General features: G+C 34.6%; 1 protein-coding gene across 1 annotated transcript in view; it reads left to right on the forward strand.

The window, feature by feature from the left end:
- The window catches only part of GRIN2D (glutamate ionotropic receptor NMDA type subunit 2D), a 182330-nt gene that overhangs the window by 16254 nt on the left and 148340 nt on the right, over positions 1-17736 (forward strand). Inside the window, exon 2 of the mRNA XM_072426809.1 lies at positions 3412-4004. Within this exon, the coding sequence (XP_072282910.1) occupies positions 3412-4004 (593 nt within the window). The remainder of the gene's footprint in view (positions 1-3411; positions 4005-17736) is intronic.

A 17736-nucleotide genomic window follows, 5' to 3' on the forward strand; every position in this document is an offset into this window, starting at 1 on the left:
TAGCAGACGATTGTTAGTTTCTAGTGTGTTGTCCTTGGTAACCACGTCAGGGTTTTATCATTAACAATCGTTTTTATTCAGGATTAGTAGCAAAAAATCAAATACAAACAGTCACATAAGTACAAAAAAAAGTTACATGAAAAATGAAAATAGAACAAGACAATACAGAATATCAAATACACAGTTGACTTGTAGCGTTTTTTTCTGCAAAAGGCACACCAAAAATTATAAAAGGAAAATAGAAAAAACTGAATTTGGGATGATATCACACATTACATGATTGTGGTAAGTTAGGTGGCACCCACTAAAGAAACAATGCACTGCAACGTATGGCTACACACTACCATGCATTGTATTCCTAGAACAGATCAGTTAACACACATTACACATATTGGTGTACTGAGGTGCCATTTATTTAAAACAAAAATTAATGGCACCCAAGTTTAGCACTGCTAAACATGGCTAGGAACTACCTGCGTTGTGTTCTGAAAAACATCAGATCGGGTAGCACACTTTACATGCCTTGGTTTGTTGCAGTGCAATTTTTTTTAAATAGTGCTTTTTAAAAAAAAAATAATTTAAATGACACTCGGCACATCAAAGAAACATACTTGCGCTTCAATGCACTGCTAAACATGGCTATGCACTACCATGCGTCATATTCTAAAAACTGCTGGTCAAATAGCATACAACACCTGTGATACAGTTCACCGCAATGCGTGGCTGCACATTAACATGTGTTGCATTGCAAAATACAGCTTTGGTTGCATTTGCAGCCTGTTAAAAATCAATGGGCTGCTTTAATGCAACACATGTTCATGCATGAAATAAAATGCATTTCCCGGCATGACATGCAATGCACCGGACACGTGTGAATCGAGCCCAGCAACTGTTAACACCATTTTTATAAATGGCCCCAGTTTTATTAGAAATGTTTAAGCAGCTGTCCCTAATATTCTAGCAATATGTCTCTTTTCTATAAGGGTGTGAATATTCCATCCTCTCCTTATTTTATGCTTCCCAGTCCTGTACTCATAATTAACTGATAATGAATGCAGCTCCTGCAGGCTCCTTCACCATGCAAAGCCACATTCTGCTTCCTGTGAGTGTTTAGAGCCCAAATCAGAGCCCAGATCTGAGTGATCAGCCCTGCCTATCCAACGCTCCTTCCAACCTCCTGGGTGCTATATAAAGTGAGATTGTGGGTGATTCCAACACCAGGAGGATAAGTAGCAGAATAACATGTGTGCGTCTTTTAGATCTCAGCCCTTTTGGTGCTGTAAAATATAACAAAAACAAAGTGAGCAGTTCTGACATCAGGATCAGGATATTTAAATATAATAAATACTAGCTGATAACCCGGCGTTGCCCTGGTATTTATTTATTGCAATCCTATATTATAAAGGAAAAGGAATCAAATAAAGCTATAGTGATTTTCTTGTCTACGATGTTGTTTCATATTTTTGCCTTTGATTGCACTCGGCCAATTGCCGTACATTTTCTAAAAGGCAATATTACATGCCAGAAATTTTTAAAAGTCCAACAAAAAGTATGTAAAAATATAAGCAAAAGGCACAGTGCTGTACAAAGATGACTGGTGCACTCACATGAGTCTCAGTCATATGTATGGCAAGTTTGGTTAAAAAGTGCCTCCATGAGTTATGGTGGAACATACATACATACATACAATTTTATATATATAGATCTGTCAATGAAAAGTTGTATAAGTTTCTTCTGCTGTAAAAAACACAGATATTGACCATGGTAATGTCAATATCACATTATGACCATTGAAACAGGGAGATTTTGTTTTTTATCATTATGTCAACCAACCATTGTCATGGAGTAGTGAGAGATCTTTCATTCACCATGGTAACACAGGTCATTTACCCCTAGTCGATGAACAGCTGCTTTGCACCCTCTTCTGGTGAAATGTGATATGCTGCTATGAGTGTCACCCCTTTCTACTAAAAAAATTCAACTTCTGTCCTTCTATAAGTGGAACTTTATTGTAAAGAAAAGTTTTAAAGAAAAAAAATGTATTTTGTAATAAAAACTTACCTGCCTGAAAAATTTTGATACCTCCTTTTCCCCTCAATAACTCTCATTGAATAATTAAATACCACAGAAAGATTGGGTAGGCAGGAGGGGTCAGTACATAATGAATGAATATACAATGAGCAAAAAAAAAGTAAGGTCAGGGACAATGGGGGAGCTGTGTGGGGTGGGGGTCAAGGTGTTACTGAATGTTCTCCAACCGGGAAGTGAAGAAGCTCTGACTTGTTACAGCTTCTAATGCTCATTGTGGGAAGCTCACAGTGTGCAGGGAATGTAGATAAAGATTAAGGTACTCTTAAGGCATCATAATAAGTCTAAACAAAATAAATCAAATACAAGTTGCTTTATTAACAATTTCCTAAGAAAATAATTCAACAATAATTCAACAACAGTAAATGTAAATGCCAAACAATGCCTTAAACATGTACCCTTTCCTCTGCATATGCTGTAAAAGCTAAATTCTCTCAAGAGATGTACATTAGGGAACACAAATCCTATTCACATGAACCTGAGTTACAACAGCACAACAGTAGGATATACTGTACTTTACCCGTTTCGCAAATAATTGCTTCTTCAGAAAATAAAAATGGTACATATGGTACTAGAAATAATAGAGATCAACAACATAAATCAATTCCAGTATATGTCAACACAAAAACAAAGGAGAAAAATATTTTTATACGATGGAAGGAATAAAATAATAAACCAATTTGACTTACATTTGTCAACATGCGGGGAAAGCATAAAATTAAACAAAAGTAAAGTTGCTAGAGGAGCAGACAGTGGGCAAGATCATCCGTCACTCATTATCTCCAAACAGCAGTATTACAAATACACATGAAATCTTATGGTAGAAATAAAATAAAATACAATCTGTTGCTTATGATTATTGGTAAATATTACTCATATTGTTTTTGTAGTTACACTATTATTATTTGCATACAATATTGTATACCCTTTTATTGTATTTTGGAGTATTCCTAAAATCTTGTTATTGTTGTCATTTCTTTTACAGGAATTCCAGTGTATTCCATTGCTGTCAACATCTCTGTTTTGTCCACACTTTTATTTTCTTGCATTCTCTTCTTATTTTTCTTATTCTCTATTAACTTTTTAATTATTATTAACCATTTATTTATTCCATTTTTGGATTTTTATTTTATAACTTACAATTAACAAAAAGTACATTTAATAACATAAATTGCATTCAAAACAAATTACAATGTAATTACAAATACAATGCAGTTATTATTTAACCTTTATCCCAACAATATTTTTGTATTTTTTCCATGTTCTTTTTTTTGGTTGCTTTGTGATTTTTTTTTTTAAACCTATTATATTCTTTTGTCATAGGAAAAAGGTTCAACCTTCCTGCAGCTGGGAGCATCCACGGAGCAGCAACTTCAAGTCATCTTCGAGGTGCTGGAAGAATATGATTGGACAGCATTTGCAGTTATTACTACTCTATTCCCAGGCTATGAAGACTTTGTGGATTACATCGAACTGCTTACTGACAGCAGTTTTATTGGCTGGGAAAATCGAGGTGTCCTGACCCTCAATCTGACTGATGATCCCAGTGGTGCCAAACTCAAGAGGCAACTGAGAGAGATAACAGTACAAGTCCGTCTTCTATACTGTTCTAAGGATGAAGCTGATGGGGTTTTCAAGGCAGCGCGAGAAGCCGGCTTGACTGGGCCTGGTTACATATGGTTTATGGTGGGAACCAACCTGGGTGGCACAGATTACATGCCCGAGCATTTGCCTGTTGGTCTGTTCACAGTGTTGTCTGCTGGATGGAAAGATGACCTGCACCGTAGAGTTCAAAATGGCGTTGCAATTATTGCAAAAGGAGCAGAGGCTTTGTATAAGGACTATGGATTCATACCAGAATTCAACAATGATTGTAGAGCACCAAATCTTACACATGGGAATGAAAACCTACACAGGTAATGTAAATTCAGGTATTTATCTTCTGATTACCATACCCTGTTTAACTATTATTTTGGTCTCCCAACACTGCAGATATTTTTTACTTATTTTTACTTTTTAAATCACAGGTGGTCATTCTTGTTGTCTAGATAGAAAAGGTCTGTAAATGCTGGTAATGTTTCCTGGAAATAATGACTGCAATTTTAGTCCTGGGTAGAATTGACCTTTACATCTAAATGTCATAATTGGAATTACTTACACCATGAGAGATATGTAACAAGATTGCAATTGTAAGCCAAAAATGTACACATACAAAAAAAAGATTAAATAAAATTGTGTTGGTTTTTTATAGAATGTATATAAAAATCAAAATACTTATTGCTTCATCACTTAATTATTAGTGTAATGTTAAGTATTGAAACAAACTTTATGTTAGGGTAAGTTCAAACATAGAAGCAAAAAAATGTGCAAACAGATACATTAAGGGGCCTACATGCCCAGATCTGATCTTTTTGCTTTTAAAATATTTAAAAAAATTTGGGGGGTTTGCCTTTTTTTTCAGAAAATGTGAAAATGTTTTACCTATATTGAAATGTGATCAATTGTTAGATTAAATCTAAAGAATAGACAAATGAATGTCTTTGCAACTTTTCTTTTGTCTTTTGTCTTTTGCAAAGTTAATCTTTTATGTTAATTCATGCTCACGAGCCTACCGCTCCGCTCCAAAGTGTACCCACTATTCTTCAGCCTTCTATTGGCTGCACACAGGGTTTGTAAATTTATCAAGCATGTTTAGAGAATCACTTAAAGCAATTTTATGAAGTTTCTATATCATATGTATTACTAGTTAAAAAAATACACACTTTTTTTTAATTTGTTATGTGCTTATAAGTGGATAGAAAGGGGATTCAGAAATGCCTTTATTGTGGGTTTAAGGCAAATCCCGTGGATTTGAGATTTGCAATCCGGTGAATTTATGTGCAGATTTGCAGGAGTGATTTTTTTTAACCTATATGTACTGTACTGTGAACCATGACCAGAAGCAGACTTAGCCGACTATTACAGGGGATTTTGGTTAAGCCAACCCCCACACCATTAAAGAGGAGTACAGAGCACCCATAGTGTCAGTGAATTTAAAGCTGTTGCAGGGAAAGCCTAGGAAAAGATGCCAAACTTAGGGTTAGTTAAAAAAAATTCTGATTGCTAGCTGTTCGGGCAATTGACTCCTTTGCTGGCTTTTTAATTAGTTATTATTGTGCCTTTTTCATAGGTCATCAGTTGTACCTTTTTTAAGTTTGAGATGCTCAAAATGACATATTTACTTGGTATTGATAATTGGTTCTTGGAGCTGTCTTTTGTTTAAAGCCCACAGCAGCATGATTTGAAAGAAAAAATAGAAAGGACACTGTGCACATATACTACATCATAAAATATCCCAAACATTAAAAGCACCCCTAACCCCATAAATAAAACAAAAAATAGACAGTTACATGTTATTCTTACTATCCCCAACTAAAGCTGCCGACAAATTTTACACCTTTGTATCCCCTAGAGTATCTTACTTTTTGTAGTAAGGCTCTAGCCCTTGTTCTTTGTTTGTAGTAAGTTTAGGCCTTGCCTTGCCCATCACAATGTTTTTGCAGGTGGCCAATTGTACACTGCTGTGTGTCTTTAAATTCTTACTGGGAGCTGGATTTATTCTGGCCACCAATAGGACAGTTATGCATTAGTGGGAAGAAGGACAACCATAGAGAACTACTAACCAATTTCAATCCATTGTCTACAGAGATTTTTTTGCCTTTTGATATTAAAAGAAAAGAAGTAAAAAAAAAAACAATTCTATAAACATTTTTGCTCTTACAATACAAGTTGTCTGTAAAAAAATTTGCTCCATTATATTATGTGAAGAACATCTCCCAAAAATGTTATTCAAATAATTTGTCTGTTTTAAATTTTGCCCTTAGTGTTGCACAGTGGGAAAAGGTGATTTGTATTCAGCGTCTTTTTTAAAATTGTTCCTTTTTTTAGGTAGGATGTAGTAGGATTTTTAGTAGTAGGATGCCAACAAGCCCTAAAATGTTGAGAGTTTATCAACGCTTGGGATTCCGGACTTTAAGCTTGGGTTCATTTAATTTTGAATAAGATTCTCTAACCCTTGGGTTAAGCTAACCCAAACAGATTTGTCCATAACTATACATGGGTAATGTATGATATTTCATTTTAAAATGATAACTTCAGTCAGCCAATATATTTAATCTGCAAAGATAGAAGAGGAAAGATGCAAACATAACATAAAGGCTTGTTTGGACAGAAGTCAAATAATAAATTAAAAAATTATTGACAAAACTTTGATAAAAGGACAAATACTAATTTATTCACTTGTCCACAATTGCTAAACTGCTTGGACATGTAACAAATAGCAATCTTAAATCATAGAGCTGAAAAGAGATAATGGACAGCCGTTGATTTCCAGAGCTTTTTGCCCTCCAGTTAAGGAGAGAATTGTTTGCCTATAGAGAAAAGAGAGTTTTAATAAAATTCAAACTTAAAAGACTAACATATCAAACAATCGAACATGTCAAAACCGACGAAGTTCATTATTGGTGGTTTTCTGAGTTGAAGTAAATCATCTATAATAAAAATGTATCTCAGATGGTACAGCTTGTGTTTGTAATGTTGTCTGCTTTAAAGTTGTATCTCTGTTACAGCAGAGATTATTAAAACAGTTTTTAGCTCAGCTGCTACCAAGGCTTTATCCACATTTCCATGATGCAGCGTCATGAATTTTACTGGGCATGTTACCTCCATGAATAGGCTTTCTTAACCGAACAGTTGGTTTATTGTGCATTGCAGGTTTAGGAGTCAGCCAATCATTTTTTCAGCATACCTGGCTATAGCCATGCTTTTTTTTATTCCTTGCCTTTTAATAACACCCACTTGCTTTTTTTTTGTTTTCTCTTTGAGTGTAAGCTCAGAGGTCCATAAAAAGAAAAAAAAAGAAAACCACATACTGCAAAGAAAAAAAAATTGTTGCTTTTTCCTACATGGTAGGTTTACAACATTTTCAGAGGGGTTGGAACTCCAATCAGCATCCACTGCTGTCAGTTTCCCCAACATGCAGATTCCCATTACCGCCTAAAGTACTGACATTAGACATAAAAAGGAAGAAAATCACCCAAGTAGACAGAGAACATTAAAAACTTTGAATAATAGAGTCTGAATTTAGCTTTTATAACACTTGTACTAAAATATTCTGTTGTGTTTGTGGGTTAAAAGCTCTTCATCAGGGCTACAAAAAACTAATAAAAAATTGTGATCAATATAAGTATCTGACTGTAAATGTTGGAATTATCTTTCCATATATATATATATATATATATATATATATATATTATCATTATTTCTGGTGCAAAACTTTACAATCACATGTTATACTGCAACATTTAATCAATATCCTAACAACTGTGTGCATTCTACTTTATTAATTATATACATGTCTATCCTTTCAAAAAACTGTTTTTTATATAGCTCTCAGACAATTACATGTTTTTATGTATTTTTAAACTTTATATATTGTTACTTTTTAATGTTATATTTTTATTCATTGCATAATAATTTTATAACTATTTTTATATCATCTGTACTATTTGCTTATGTATTTCACTTCAACATTTCGTATTAAATACCCCTATGAGTTAAAGATTAAATATAGAATACATTATCAGTATATGCATTGGGTATTACTGTATACTGATTACAGTCTACTTTGTATTGGGCTTTTAAACCACTAAACCAATTTGACGTTTATGATGCAAATGTCTTAATAATGTTAGAAGTTAAGGAAAAGAAATTTTTTTTTTTTTTTTTTTTTTTAGATTCAGTCCCCCCAAACCTTTCTTTTACTTCAAGCTTTTAAAATCTGCTTAGATTTTGCATTCCCTGGTTCCTTATCAACATGCTTATTCAAATGAATAAATAAAACCATACCATATTTTTCATATCTTACTTTAGAACCATTTGACATTATCACTTAGTCTCTGTGGTTTACAATACAAAAAAACAACAACCAAATAAAGTCTTCAATCGTAATGAAAGTGATAGGCTGGCTTTTGGGAGCACTTATGCAAATATTAAAATGCCTTGATGAGTGGATGTCAGTGTGAAGGAGTCATGTTCTCAGGCAAAATGCTTGAAGACTGTCCTAGGTAGTATTTGCAGATTCCCTATGATTAAAAGAATATAAATGTAATGAATAAAAGATCAGGCAAAAATCATTAGATTTGGATAATGCTGGACTTCCTCCAGCCAGACAACAGAAGTCCAAAATCCTTGGGAATCAAACTTGCTTTTACTCCTTCAGGTTGCAAAAGGTACAATATGAAATATTTATCTGAAATATTTCTTACTTACCAGACTAAAATGAATAATACAAAATGTTACCAGCAGGTGATGCTAAAGGCAAAATCTATAATTGCAGCTCCTGATTTTAGCAAAAAAACATAAATTGTAGGACAACTTGACAATTATTTTTTTTCCTTGTGCATAAACCGTTATTCAAAATGTACACAGTTGGAAAATACCTGAAATATATTTTCAGCTTGTCTTAAATTTCCAAATGTGAATGATTTTTTAACCTTAAGAATGTTATCTTACCACCAGCTAAGCACACATAGACAAGCTCTTGCTTATTGTGTTTTCTAGAGCCATTTTCTCAACACGACTTGCTCTGAAAGTTGCTAGGGGTTCCTTAAACAATAAGAAGTTTGTGCCTCTTGGGTCAGATTATGTAAATATGATCTTTATGACTATCTGTAAGGAGGACATTCTTCCCAGTGGCCAGCAATATAAGAGGCACATAAATTATAAAAGAGGTTCCATGAAAAAATATTTCAATTGTTTTAGAGCAATCAATTACTAAAGGGTCAGAGAACAGAATGGTAATAAAAAGGACCAAATCCCAAGGAAAAATCTTCATCTTTTCCACTTCAGCTAACCAATCCTTATCCTGTATTCAGTGCATTTATTTTCTAAAAACGACATGATAGAACATTTTATTTTAAAATGTTACAAGGTTAACATAGGCCTGTTTAGCACAGTTACAAAAGTTAAAGTTACAAAATTCATTTAAAAATAATGTGGCCATTTATTCGGTATAGTTTTGGAGTCGGAAGGTAATAAAACACTTTATATGTTTAAAGACAGCAGAGGCCCACTGAATTAAAGAACAGTGGCACTGTGCTAATGTGTTTGTCATCTAAAAATTTCTACGGATATATTGTAAATTACTGTTAGGTTTCAAAGAAAGACAAATTTATTAAAGATTGAGGTTAAGCTTTAGTTCTAATCAATGGGTGAGAAAAGAAAATAAACATTAGTAAATTCTTTTTTTTTAAATATTTATAGTCTAAGAGGACCTTTTGGATGTTGAGGTTTGGTTGGATGTGGTTCAGGAAAAAGCAAAAAGATAAGTGTAACAGAGTGTAGCCTTGGTGAGTAGCACTTATTCCAGGAAATAGTTCAGTCTGATAAAACACACAAAAGACGAAAAGAAAAGCCTTCCATTCCATTACTAACATATACTGAGTCATCACTGGTATGCCATGTTCAATAAGTGCTATTTTCATTACCCAACACCGGTGATACTAAAGAACATGACAGCATCTTGACATATTTCATACTACCAGGACTAAATCATAACATGCAGTGGAACCTGCACATACAATGTCACATGAAATTTCTTGTAAAACAAAAAGTTTTTGTGGAACAAGTGTTGGGTTTTGGGAATGGTATACAAAACATACTCCCTGATTGTATAGTCTCCAGCTTTTCCATTTTGGATAGACCCCATTTTTAGGTATGTCATGTATATCAATAGGCTCTTGGAAAGAGTGGATATTCAGGATTTAGAAAAAGAGATACACCTATTGTTTTCCCTTTTATAGTTTCATGCCACTGGCTTTTTTTTATTATATATATAACTGTGATGTGAATTTTGACAATTTAGCTTGGTAGACTTTTCCCCTAGAGTTTGAATGTCCCTTACAATTGATAGGCATTGGTTTTGTACTATTATATGGTATATCATGGAAGATTCGTCCTTTTGCCAGTGAAATCATAAATATCTTGTCATCTGAGCTTATAATTTGGAAGGTGATAGTTTGTGGTAAGAAGGTCATCATAGGTTTTAATTGTGTTTGGGATATCAAAGAATTTTGCATTGCCAGAGTAGTCAGATATAAATCATATATAAATAATCACTCATTGCTTTTAATTACCTTTGTGTATTTAATGACATGTTTTATTCCATTTTTCTGCACATTACAATGCAAAATGACATCTGCTATTAAATCAGTGTCTTTGTACTTTTTCCCTTAATCGTCTAACTTGTCTGCTTAATACCTTTTAGGTTTTTAGGTTACATTAACTACATTCACCCATCCCTAACTACTTTTTAGGAGCCCTTTTTTCAAATGGACATGAATCATGTAAATTGTGTATACCCAAACCCCTCTGTATTATAAACAGTGATTTTGATTGAAAAATGTAATGTGAAAAGAAATGTTGGTTTATACTCAGGTCACGCTGTAGATGACACTATATCCTCTTGCAAAGTGCAACAAACACTTGCAGTCTAAAGCTACATACACACTTCCAATTATTATCGTTGGAAAACGAACGACGAACGATCCTGCACGGTATCTACGAACGATCGTATAGCACCGATCCTGCACATAGAGATAACGACACGACAACGACTTTCCTCGTTCGTCGGCGTCGTTGGTTACTTTTTTACGAACGATTTTTTGCCCAATCGATCGTTCGTCGTTCGTTTTGAACGATAAAAATTGGAAGTGTGTACGCACCTTAAGACATTATAAAAGTTCGTTGCACACTTTATATGAGGATATAGTGCCACCTTTTGGTGTCCAACAATAATGAACAAACGTCAAGTGACCCATCAAATGCAGCTCACAAATATAAAATAATTTAAGATGTAAAAAGTGGGAAATGAACAGACAGACGATTTTTTTGTGTTTTACATTTTTTCCCCTTTTTACATAAATGAATTTTACATAAATGATTTACATAAAAATAACACACCGTGGACAAAAATATTCAAAATTATTTTATTTGCACAAAATTCAGCCTTCATTACTAACATTCAAAGCATAACCTTTTTTTAAGGCTAAGGTAAGCACCTCAGATTATATTTGAATATAAATGGTGATTTATATTACAATCCAAAGCTTTAATACCTAGATGTTTTGAATAACCCCACCTGAATAATTACTATAACAGACAATGATAGAGATCATTCAGAGTAAATTTGTATCATAGTTTCAAAGCTACACTACTGTACCTTTTCATGCATCCCTTAGCCAGTTTAATCGAACTTTTTTATCTTTTTTAAAGTAATAATACATATTTATGATTTTATTACTTTTCAAATGCAGCATAAAAAAACATTTTTTTATATATATATATAAATAAATTACTCAGCTGTCCACAAGTAACATTATTTTAGCATCATAGTAAACAGGGCAAATTTCTGGACTTAATTACAATTATTATATGTGTTCTCCCTGCAGCTAATCTACTCCCATTACTGACTTACCAGGCCATTTTGTACTAGGAGTTCAAGGAGTACAAGCAATATATTAGGTCTGTATTTAGTTTTTTTTTAGAATCTTGTATCATGAAAATACAACATATTTGCGGGGTTTCAAAGGGTGTCCCTGGTAATACCTACCTCTATATCTTTGGGATGTAGGAGGAAATCACAGTGCCTGCACCCACGCATACATGGAAACACACAAACCCCATGCAGATAGTTTCCTGGTGGAGATCCCAACCTAGGACTCTAATACTGCACATCACAAAAAGCAAATATTGCTGTCTCACATGAACTACAAATAAAGCATTCACACGTCTATATAGCTTTGTTCTGCATCTAAGACTTGTGCTTTGTGCAAAGTGCCGTGGTATATAATGTTTCTAGAATAATATCAAGGTTTTACACAGTAGCTGTGAGCAATAAATATAGCGACTACTGCAATTCACCTTTTGCTGAAAAAATTATTTGCTAACCACTGAAACCAGTTAATAAATGTGCCAAAATAAAAGCGGACATATCACTTTGAATTTGTATAAAGTGTTGGATCATTTCATATATCACACTAGCAATCTAATACCAATTTTCGATGTGGTTTCATTGTATAATATCCATGTAATTCCTAATGGAATGTAGGTAAATTCAGCAAGTATACATGAATTTAAAATTATTGGTTACCTCTAAAACTGGTATAAAACCTTTAGAATATTTGCAAAGGTCTCTCTACCACATTGCTAATAACTATAGGTTCTCCTTAACTATACTGCCCAACCCCCCGTTATGTTCCTGGAAGCCTAACAAATGTCATCTACGGAGGTACAAAAGCATCAATAGGGGTTTATATCTGATATCTGGGGCAGGGACATATGGAATGAGAGTGGGAAGATACTTCCAGGTTTGCTCGTGAGCTCCAAAACATTCAGTAAATCACATCATGCATGTTCTAGGCAAGTGATTCAGAGAGTCAGACTTGACCAGGCAAGAAGGAGGCCATCAATGGGCAGCCCCAATGCTCTTTGACAAAGCCATTTTATTGACATTAATGGCGACATAATATTTTACCAGTTATTTACATTTCAGTACATCAATAGCTGTGATAAACTTGGAAAGTGAAAATCAAAAGAAACACAAATAAATAGGTATAAATAAAGGTAAACGTTGAAAAAGAAGGATTGCCAAAGAGACACAGATGATTAAAGAAAATAAGTGAAAGACAAAGAGAAGAATGAAAATGTAAAGAGAGAGAGATAGACAGATAATAAAAGGACTTTTGGCTTAAGCAGCAGATATCTTCAGGCTAGTTGTGGATATATGCATGGCTAATCACTTTGGGATTCCATGATTACAAAATGAAGTAAGGCCCAGACTGGCAAACTAAAATCTTTTAAGATTGCCACAAGCAACTGGCATGTCAGAGGGAATCTGTAGGCTGGTATGGGCTCATGTAAACTTATAAATTTACAATACTACTTAAGATCTAATGCACCCATCTGAACTAAAAAAATAAGTTTTTCTTAACCCCTGCCCACCTGCATATGTTCATTCTACAGCATGTTGCCTTGTGTTGAGAAAGCAAATAGAAAATGCCCTTCTTTAAAGCGGACCTAACACCAGAATTTATACTTTATATAAAAGGCTAGACAACCCTTTTATGTAAAATAAAAAGTTAATTCATTTATTTTAATGAAGAAGGGTAAAGCCCCTCCCCTTCTGGCTTTATCGCCGCAGCATTTTTTTTTTTCCATTTACAACAGGCTACACTACCCAATGTCGCCCCTGTGCAATGAGAGATTGGAAGATGTAGCCAGAAGTAGAAAGAAGACAAAGGAAGATGACAGTGCTTCCACTGTGCTGGGACAAAGGCGGGTTCCAGGATGGCGCAGGACCCAAATGAGGAGACTACTAGAGAAATCAGGACTCTCTGCGAAAAGAGAGGTGAGTGTGAGTTTTTTTTTTTTTTTTGGTTTAGTTCCACTTTAAGAGCCATAATTTGACATTATGCATGGCTGTTGATACTCAATCCCAAGTGGGTTCCAACCACGGTGGTTCCTTACCATGTGATCAGTATGTGAGCCTAAAAATAAAAATTAATTGAAGGCTTCTGCAGATAAACATTGCTACCTTTCTGCTGCAGTGGCATCTGCAATTCTTCAGTGTCAATGTATGAAAAATTATAAATAAATATTATGTTTTTTTATTTTTATTTTCTTTTTTTATTAAGAGATAATTAAATAGCAAATTCTGAATCTGCCCATGGTTTCTAAAAGGGGTTAAATATCAGCAGAATTTTATGATTCATTTTGCACTGTAAACAGTAATTTTTTCTGCCACTAATTTAGTTACATGGGTAGCCCATCACTTATCTTCCCGATCACAGACCTGCATATGTCATTACTGCTGGATGCAAACATTCCTTTATCTGCTTTAATCTGTTACCTTTACACAATTATCTAGTTGCCTGAACAATCTATAATATATCCTCCTAATAAACTCCATGCTTGCTACTCAGCCCAGAATAAATGATGAAGTTTGTGGGTATGATAACGCTTTGCTCCTTAAAATCAATGAACACTTTCATTTCTCTACTCAGAGCATACTAACAATGCAATTATTCCCCAACAATTATTCATCTGGGCCCATGATAAACCTCTTATCACAGCAAGCTCGTTTCTTCCTAAAACTAATTAAACACTTTTATAAAATGAAAATATATTGCTTCTGAGGAGGAAAAGACCATTTCAAATAGTTTATCAAGAAATTGTTATTGGAGAGAAATGCAGATCTAGTTATGTACATGTATTCATGTTGAGCTAAGTAGGTGCAGCAAATGATGCTTTTAGGTTTCTAAACCTTTCCATTTTACCTCTCATTATATTTGTTATGCATTAATCTTATAGCATAATGGTTACCACTCAAAAGTAATGAAAACTTCTCTTATTTGCTTTCTTTTGGCCTGTAAATATACCATTGGAAATGTTAGTTACATCTGTTTAATACATACAACAATTCCTGTTGTAATTCATTCCTGTAATTCACTTTTGGACATTTTACAAAATTGCTACACAATAATCAGGGGCTGCACTTGATTAACTTGAATACAAAACAAGTACAAACTGATCATGTAACTGGGGTCAAATTTATGACCACTCATTAGCTGCATTAGGCCCCATGTGCAACTTCTGTCAAAGAATCAACTTGACAATACTATGCCGATTGTCTTATTAACAAAATAGCGATGACTGTACCTTTCCAGTGAAGGCCTGTGGGCTTGTATAGGGGTAAAGGTGTGAAAGTCATTAAAAAAACACAGGAGATTGTTTGTCTCTACTTTTGTAATTTATCCTTAGCATCTCATGCTAAACGCTAAACTAATAAAGTTTCATGGTGTACTGGCAAATGTTTTCTGGACAAAGCAAAAAATAAAATCATACCAGGACCAAACAGTGACAAGGATTTCAAAGCATTGATGTTTTTCTTTCTTTGAAGAGACAGGCAATACAGCTTGACCTTCTTACCTCCCGCTATGTAAAATTAAGCCTCAGACTACTCTGAATGTGATCCGCATGGTTTTATTATGCAGTGTTCTCTATTTCATAGCCAAGGGTAGAACGGCTATGTTGTAGGGCAAATAGGTTTATTCTATTGCATATTCTGGAATGTCCTGAATGACATCATAATGGCTGAATATACATAAGGAACAAAGAGATTTACCATGCAAACTTTAAAAGTAGTAAAAAAAAACCTTGTTTGTGAACTTCCACTGAGACGAAGTTCCGTCGCCAAATTGTGTTAATGCCTGTCATCTTGTCACACAGGCTTCCAATACATTTGTTATTTTAGTACACCTTACACAGGCATGGTCCACTATTGTCACCATTAGTAAAACGTTCCTTGAGAAATTATATGCAGCCATCACTGGAAGGTATGTAGACAGGAAACAATTTCAAGCAGTCAATCATGTTTATAAATAAAAATAAAAATAGTGAAACATGTAATATAACTATACAGTAGCATGTAAAATATATATATATATATTTTTATTATATATATATTATATAAAGATTTCTTTGTATTGGACTCAAAACAGCTATTTTTTATTGAATCCAATACAAAAGTTTTTGAATTTACCGCCATTCCTCATGCCAGCACCGACGCATGCACCAACGTTACCGGGAAACCCCGTAGATCATCATTGCACACGCCGGGAGATAATCAAAGAAAGAAGACGTGTCTGGAGGAGCTGCAAGGACCAGCAGGACTCTGGGGGACGACAACGGAACAAGGTGAGTGGGTTTTTTTCATGTTTTAAGCGACCCCGAGTTTAATTTGGGATTACCGCTTTTTTCATGGATAATCCACCCCGAATCACACTCGGGATTACCGCTTGGGGGGTTAATATCACTATAGATCTCTACTCCACAAAGTGTGCCAAATTGGGACTACCCAAAATTACAACAACCAAACAATGTGTTTGGGGCAGCACTAGCACTAAAATAAACCAACTAGGGGCAGCACTGTGGCTCAAAGGGTAGCTCTCTGGCCTTTGCAGTGCTGGGTCCCAGGTTTGAATCTCGGACACAACACCATCTGCATGAAGTTTTAAGGTTCTCCCTGTGTTTGCATGGGTTTTTTTCTGGGTGCTCCAGTTCCAGTGCTCCAGTACATTCCAAAATCATCCAGTTAGGTTAATCAGCTTCCCCCCAAAAAAACTGACCTTAGACTGTAATAAAAAGACATATGACTATGGTAGGGTAATTGTGAATCCTTTTGAGGGACAGTTAGTGATATGACAATGGACTTTGTAAAACATTGTGTAATCAGGTAGCGCTATATAAATACTGTGTAATAATAATAACTGTACTGCAAACTAAATATATACACACATGTAAAATACAAATATGATTTATTGTAATAAAAAGAGCAAAATATGTAATTAGGATATCAATCAAAACCATAGACAAGCTGACAAAGTAATGCAAACACATTACCAGATTCCAGTACACAAATGTAATAAAAACAACTAAAAAGAATCCCCCTCCTGATGAAGTCGCTGTGCCACAATATGCATGGAGCACTTAGCCAACACTTTGTATTACTGTGTATTACTATTTTCTCAGTGTATTATACACTGAATGGTCCTGGGCTCTTCAAGGTGTTTATACATTTGGTTTGTGGTGTAGAATTGGTTGGGACGTTTTCATACTTTTATTCTAGAGAGTCTGAACTGAGCTGAGCTTCAATGCTCAGCAAACACTAACAGGCAAAATAATCTTTAACATAGGTTTTTTTCCCATGATCACTTTTGTCTTAAGAAAAGCTTGTCTCTCTGCATTAAAAAAAAAAAAAAAACAGCTATCGGGTGGAAAATCTATTTTAGGGGCCTTTTCATTCAGCAACAGACCAGCAAAAGAAATTGATATGTGTATATGTGTGTGTGTGTGTGTGTGTATATATATATATATATATGTATATGTGTATCTTTTATATATTATAAATATATATATAATATTGATTTATGTGTTGTTTTTCTAAATGCCTTGCTTTTCCACTATCCACTGACACAGTATACCTTTTCGCTATTGTGCTTTGCTCTCACGCCTGTAATTTGGGACATAAGGATTCTCCTGGCTCACTGTATTTTGGAAAGTGACTTATAGTGGGGGATACAAATGTTCCTTGATCAATACTGTGTCATTATTCTTCACTAGATCAGCTCACACCATCTGTCTTATAGGCATTACTTCATTGATGTCATTGCTACGTGACATGCGTATTCAGCTGCAGGGAAGATGCAGAGAAGAAATTAAGCTGCGTACTTCAAAGTAGTACCATGAAAGACGTAATAGGCAGTGAAAGTAAAACACATACGTATGGGACACGGCTCCCCTCTGTGCTACAAGGACAGTCAACGATTTGACTTACATGTCCACTGCAGAGACAGAAATTGAATGACACTGAGAACTTCAAACCACCTCTTCATTATATGGCCTTGCTTGCAGTCTACATAAAGGCAACATGCTGACCGCAGATGCACGGCAGGTAGATCATGAAAACATTATCATTTAGCTAGAACACTGGATCTCCTGAAGTTTGATTTAGGTTTGGAGAGAAGAATGACATTTCTGTTAACGGCTTGA

The sequence above is a fragment of the Pyxicephalus adspersus genome, chromosome 11, assembly GCF_032062135.1.
Source record: "Pyxicephalus adspersus chromosome 11, UCB_Pads_2.0, whole genome shotgun sequence".
NCBI lineage: Eukaryota > Metazoa > Chordata > Amphibia > Anura > Pyxicephalidae > Pyxicephalus > Pyxicephalus adspersus.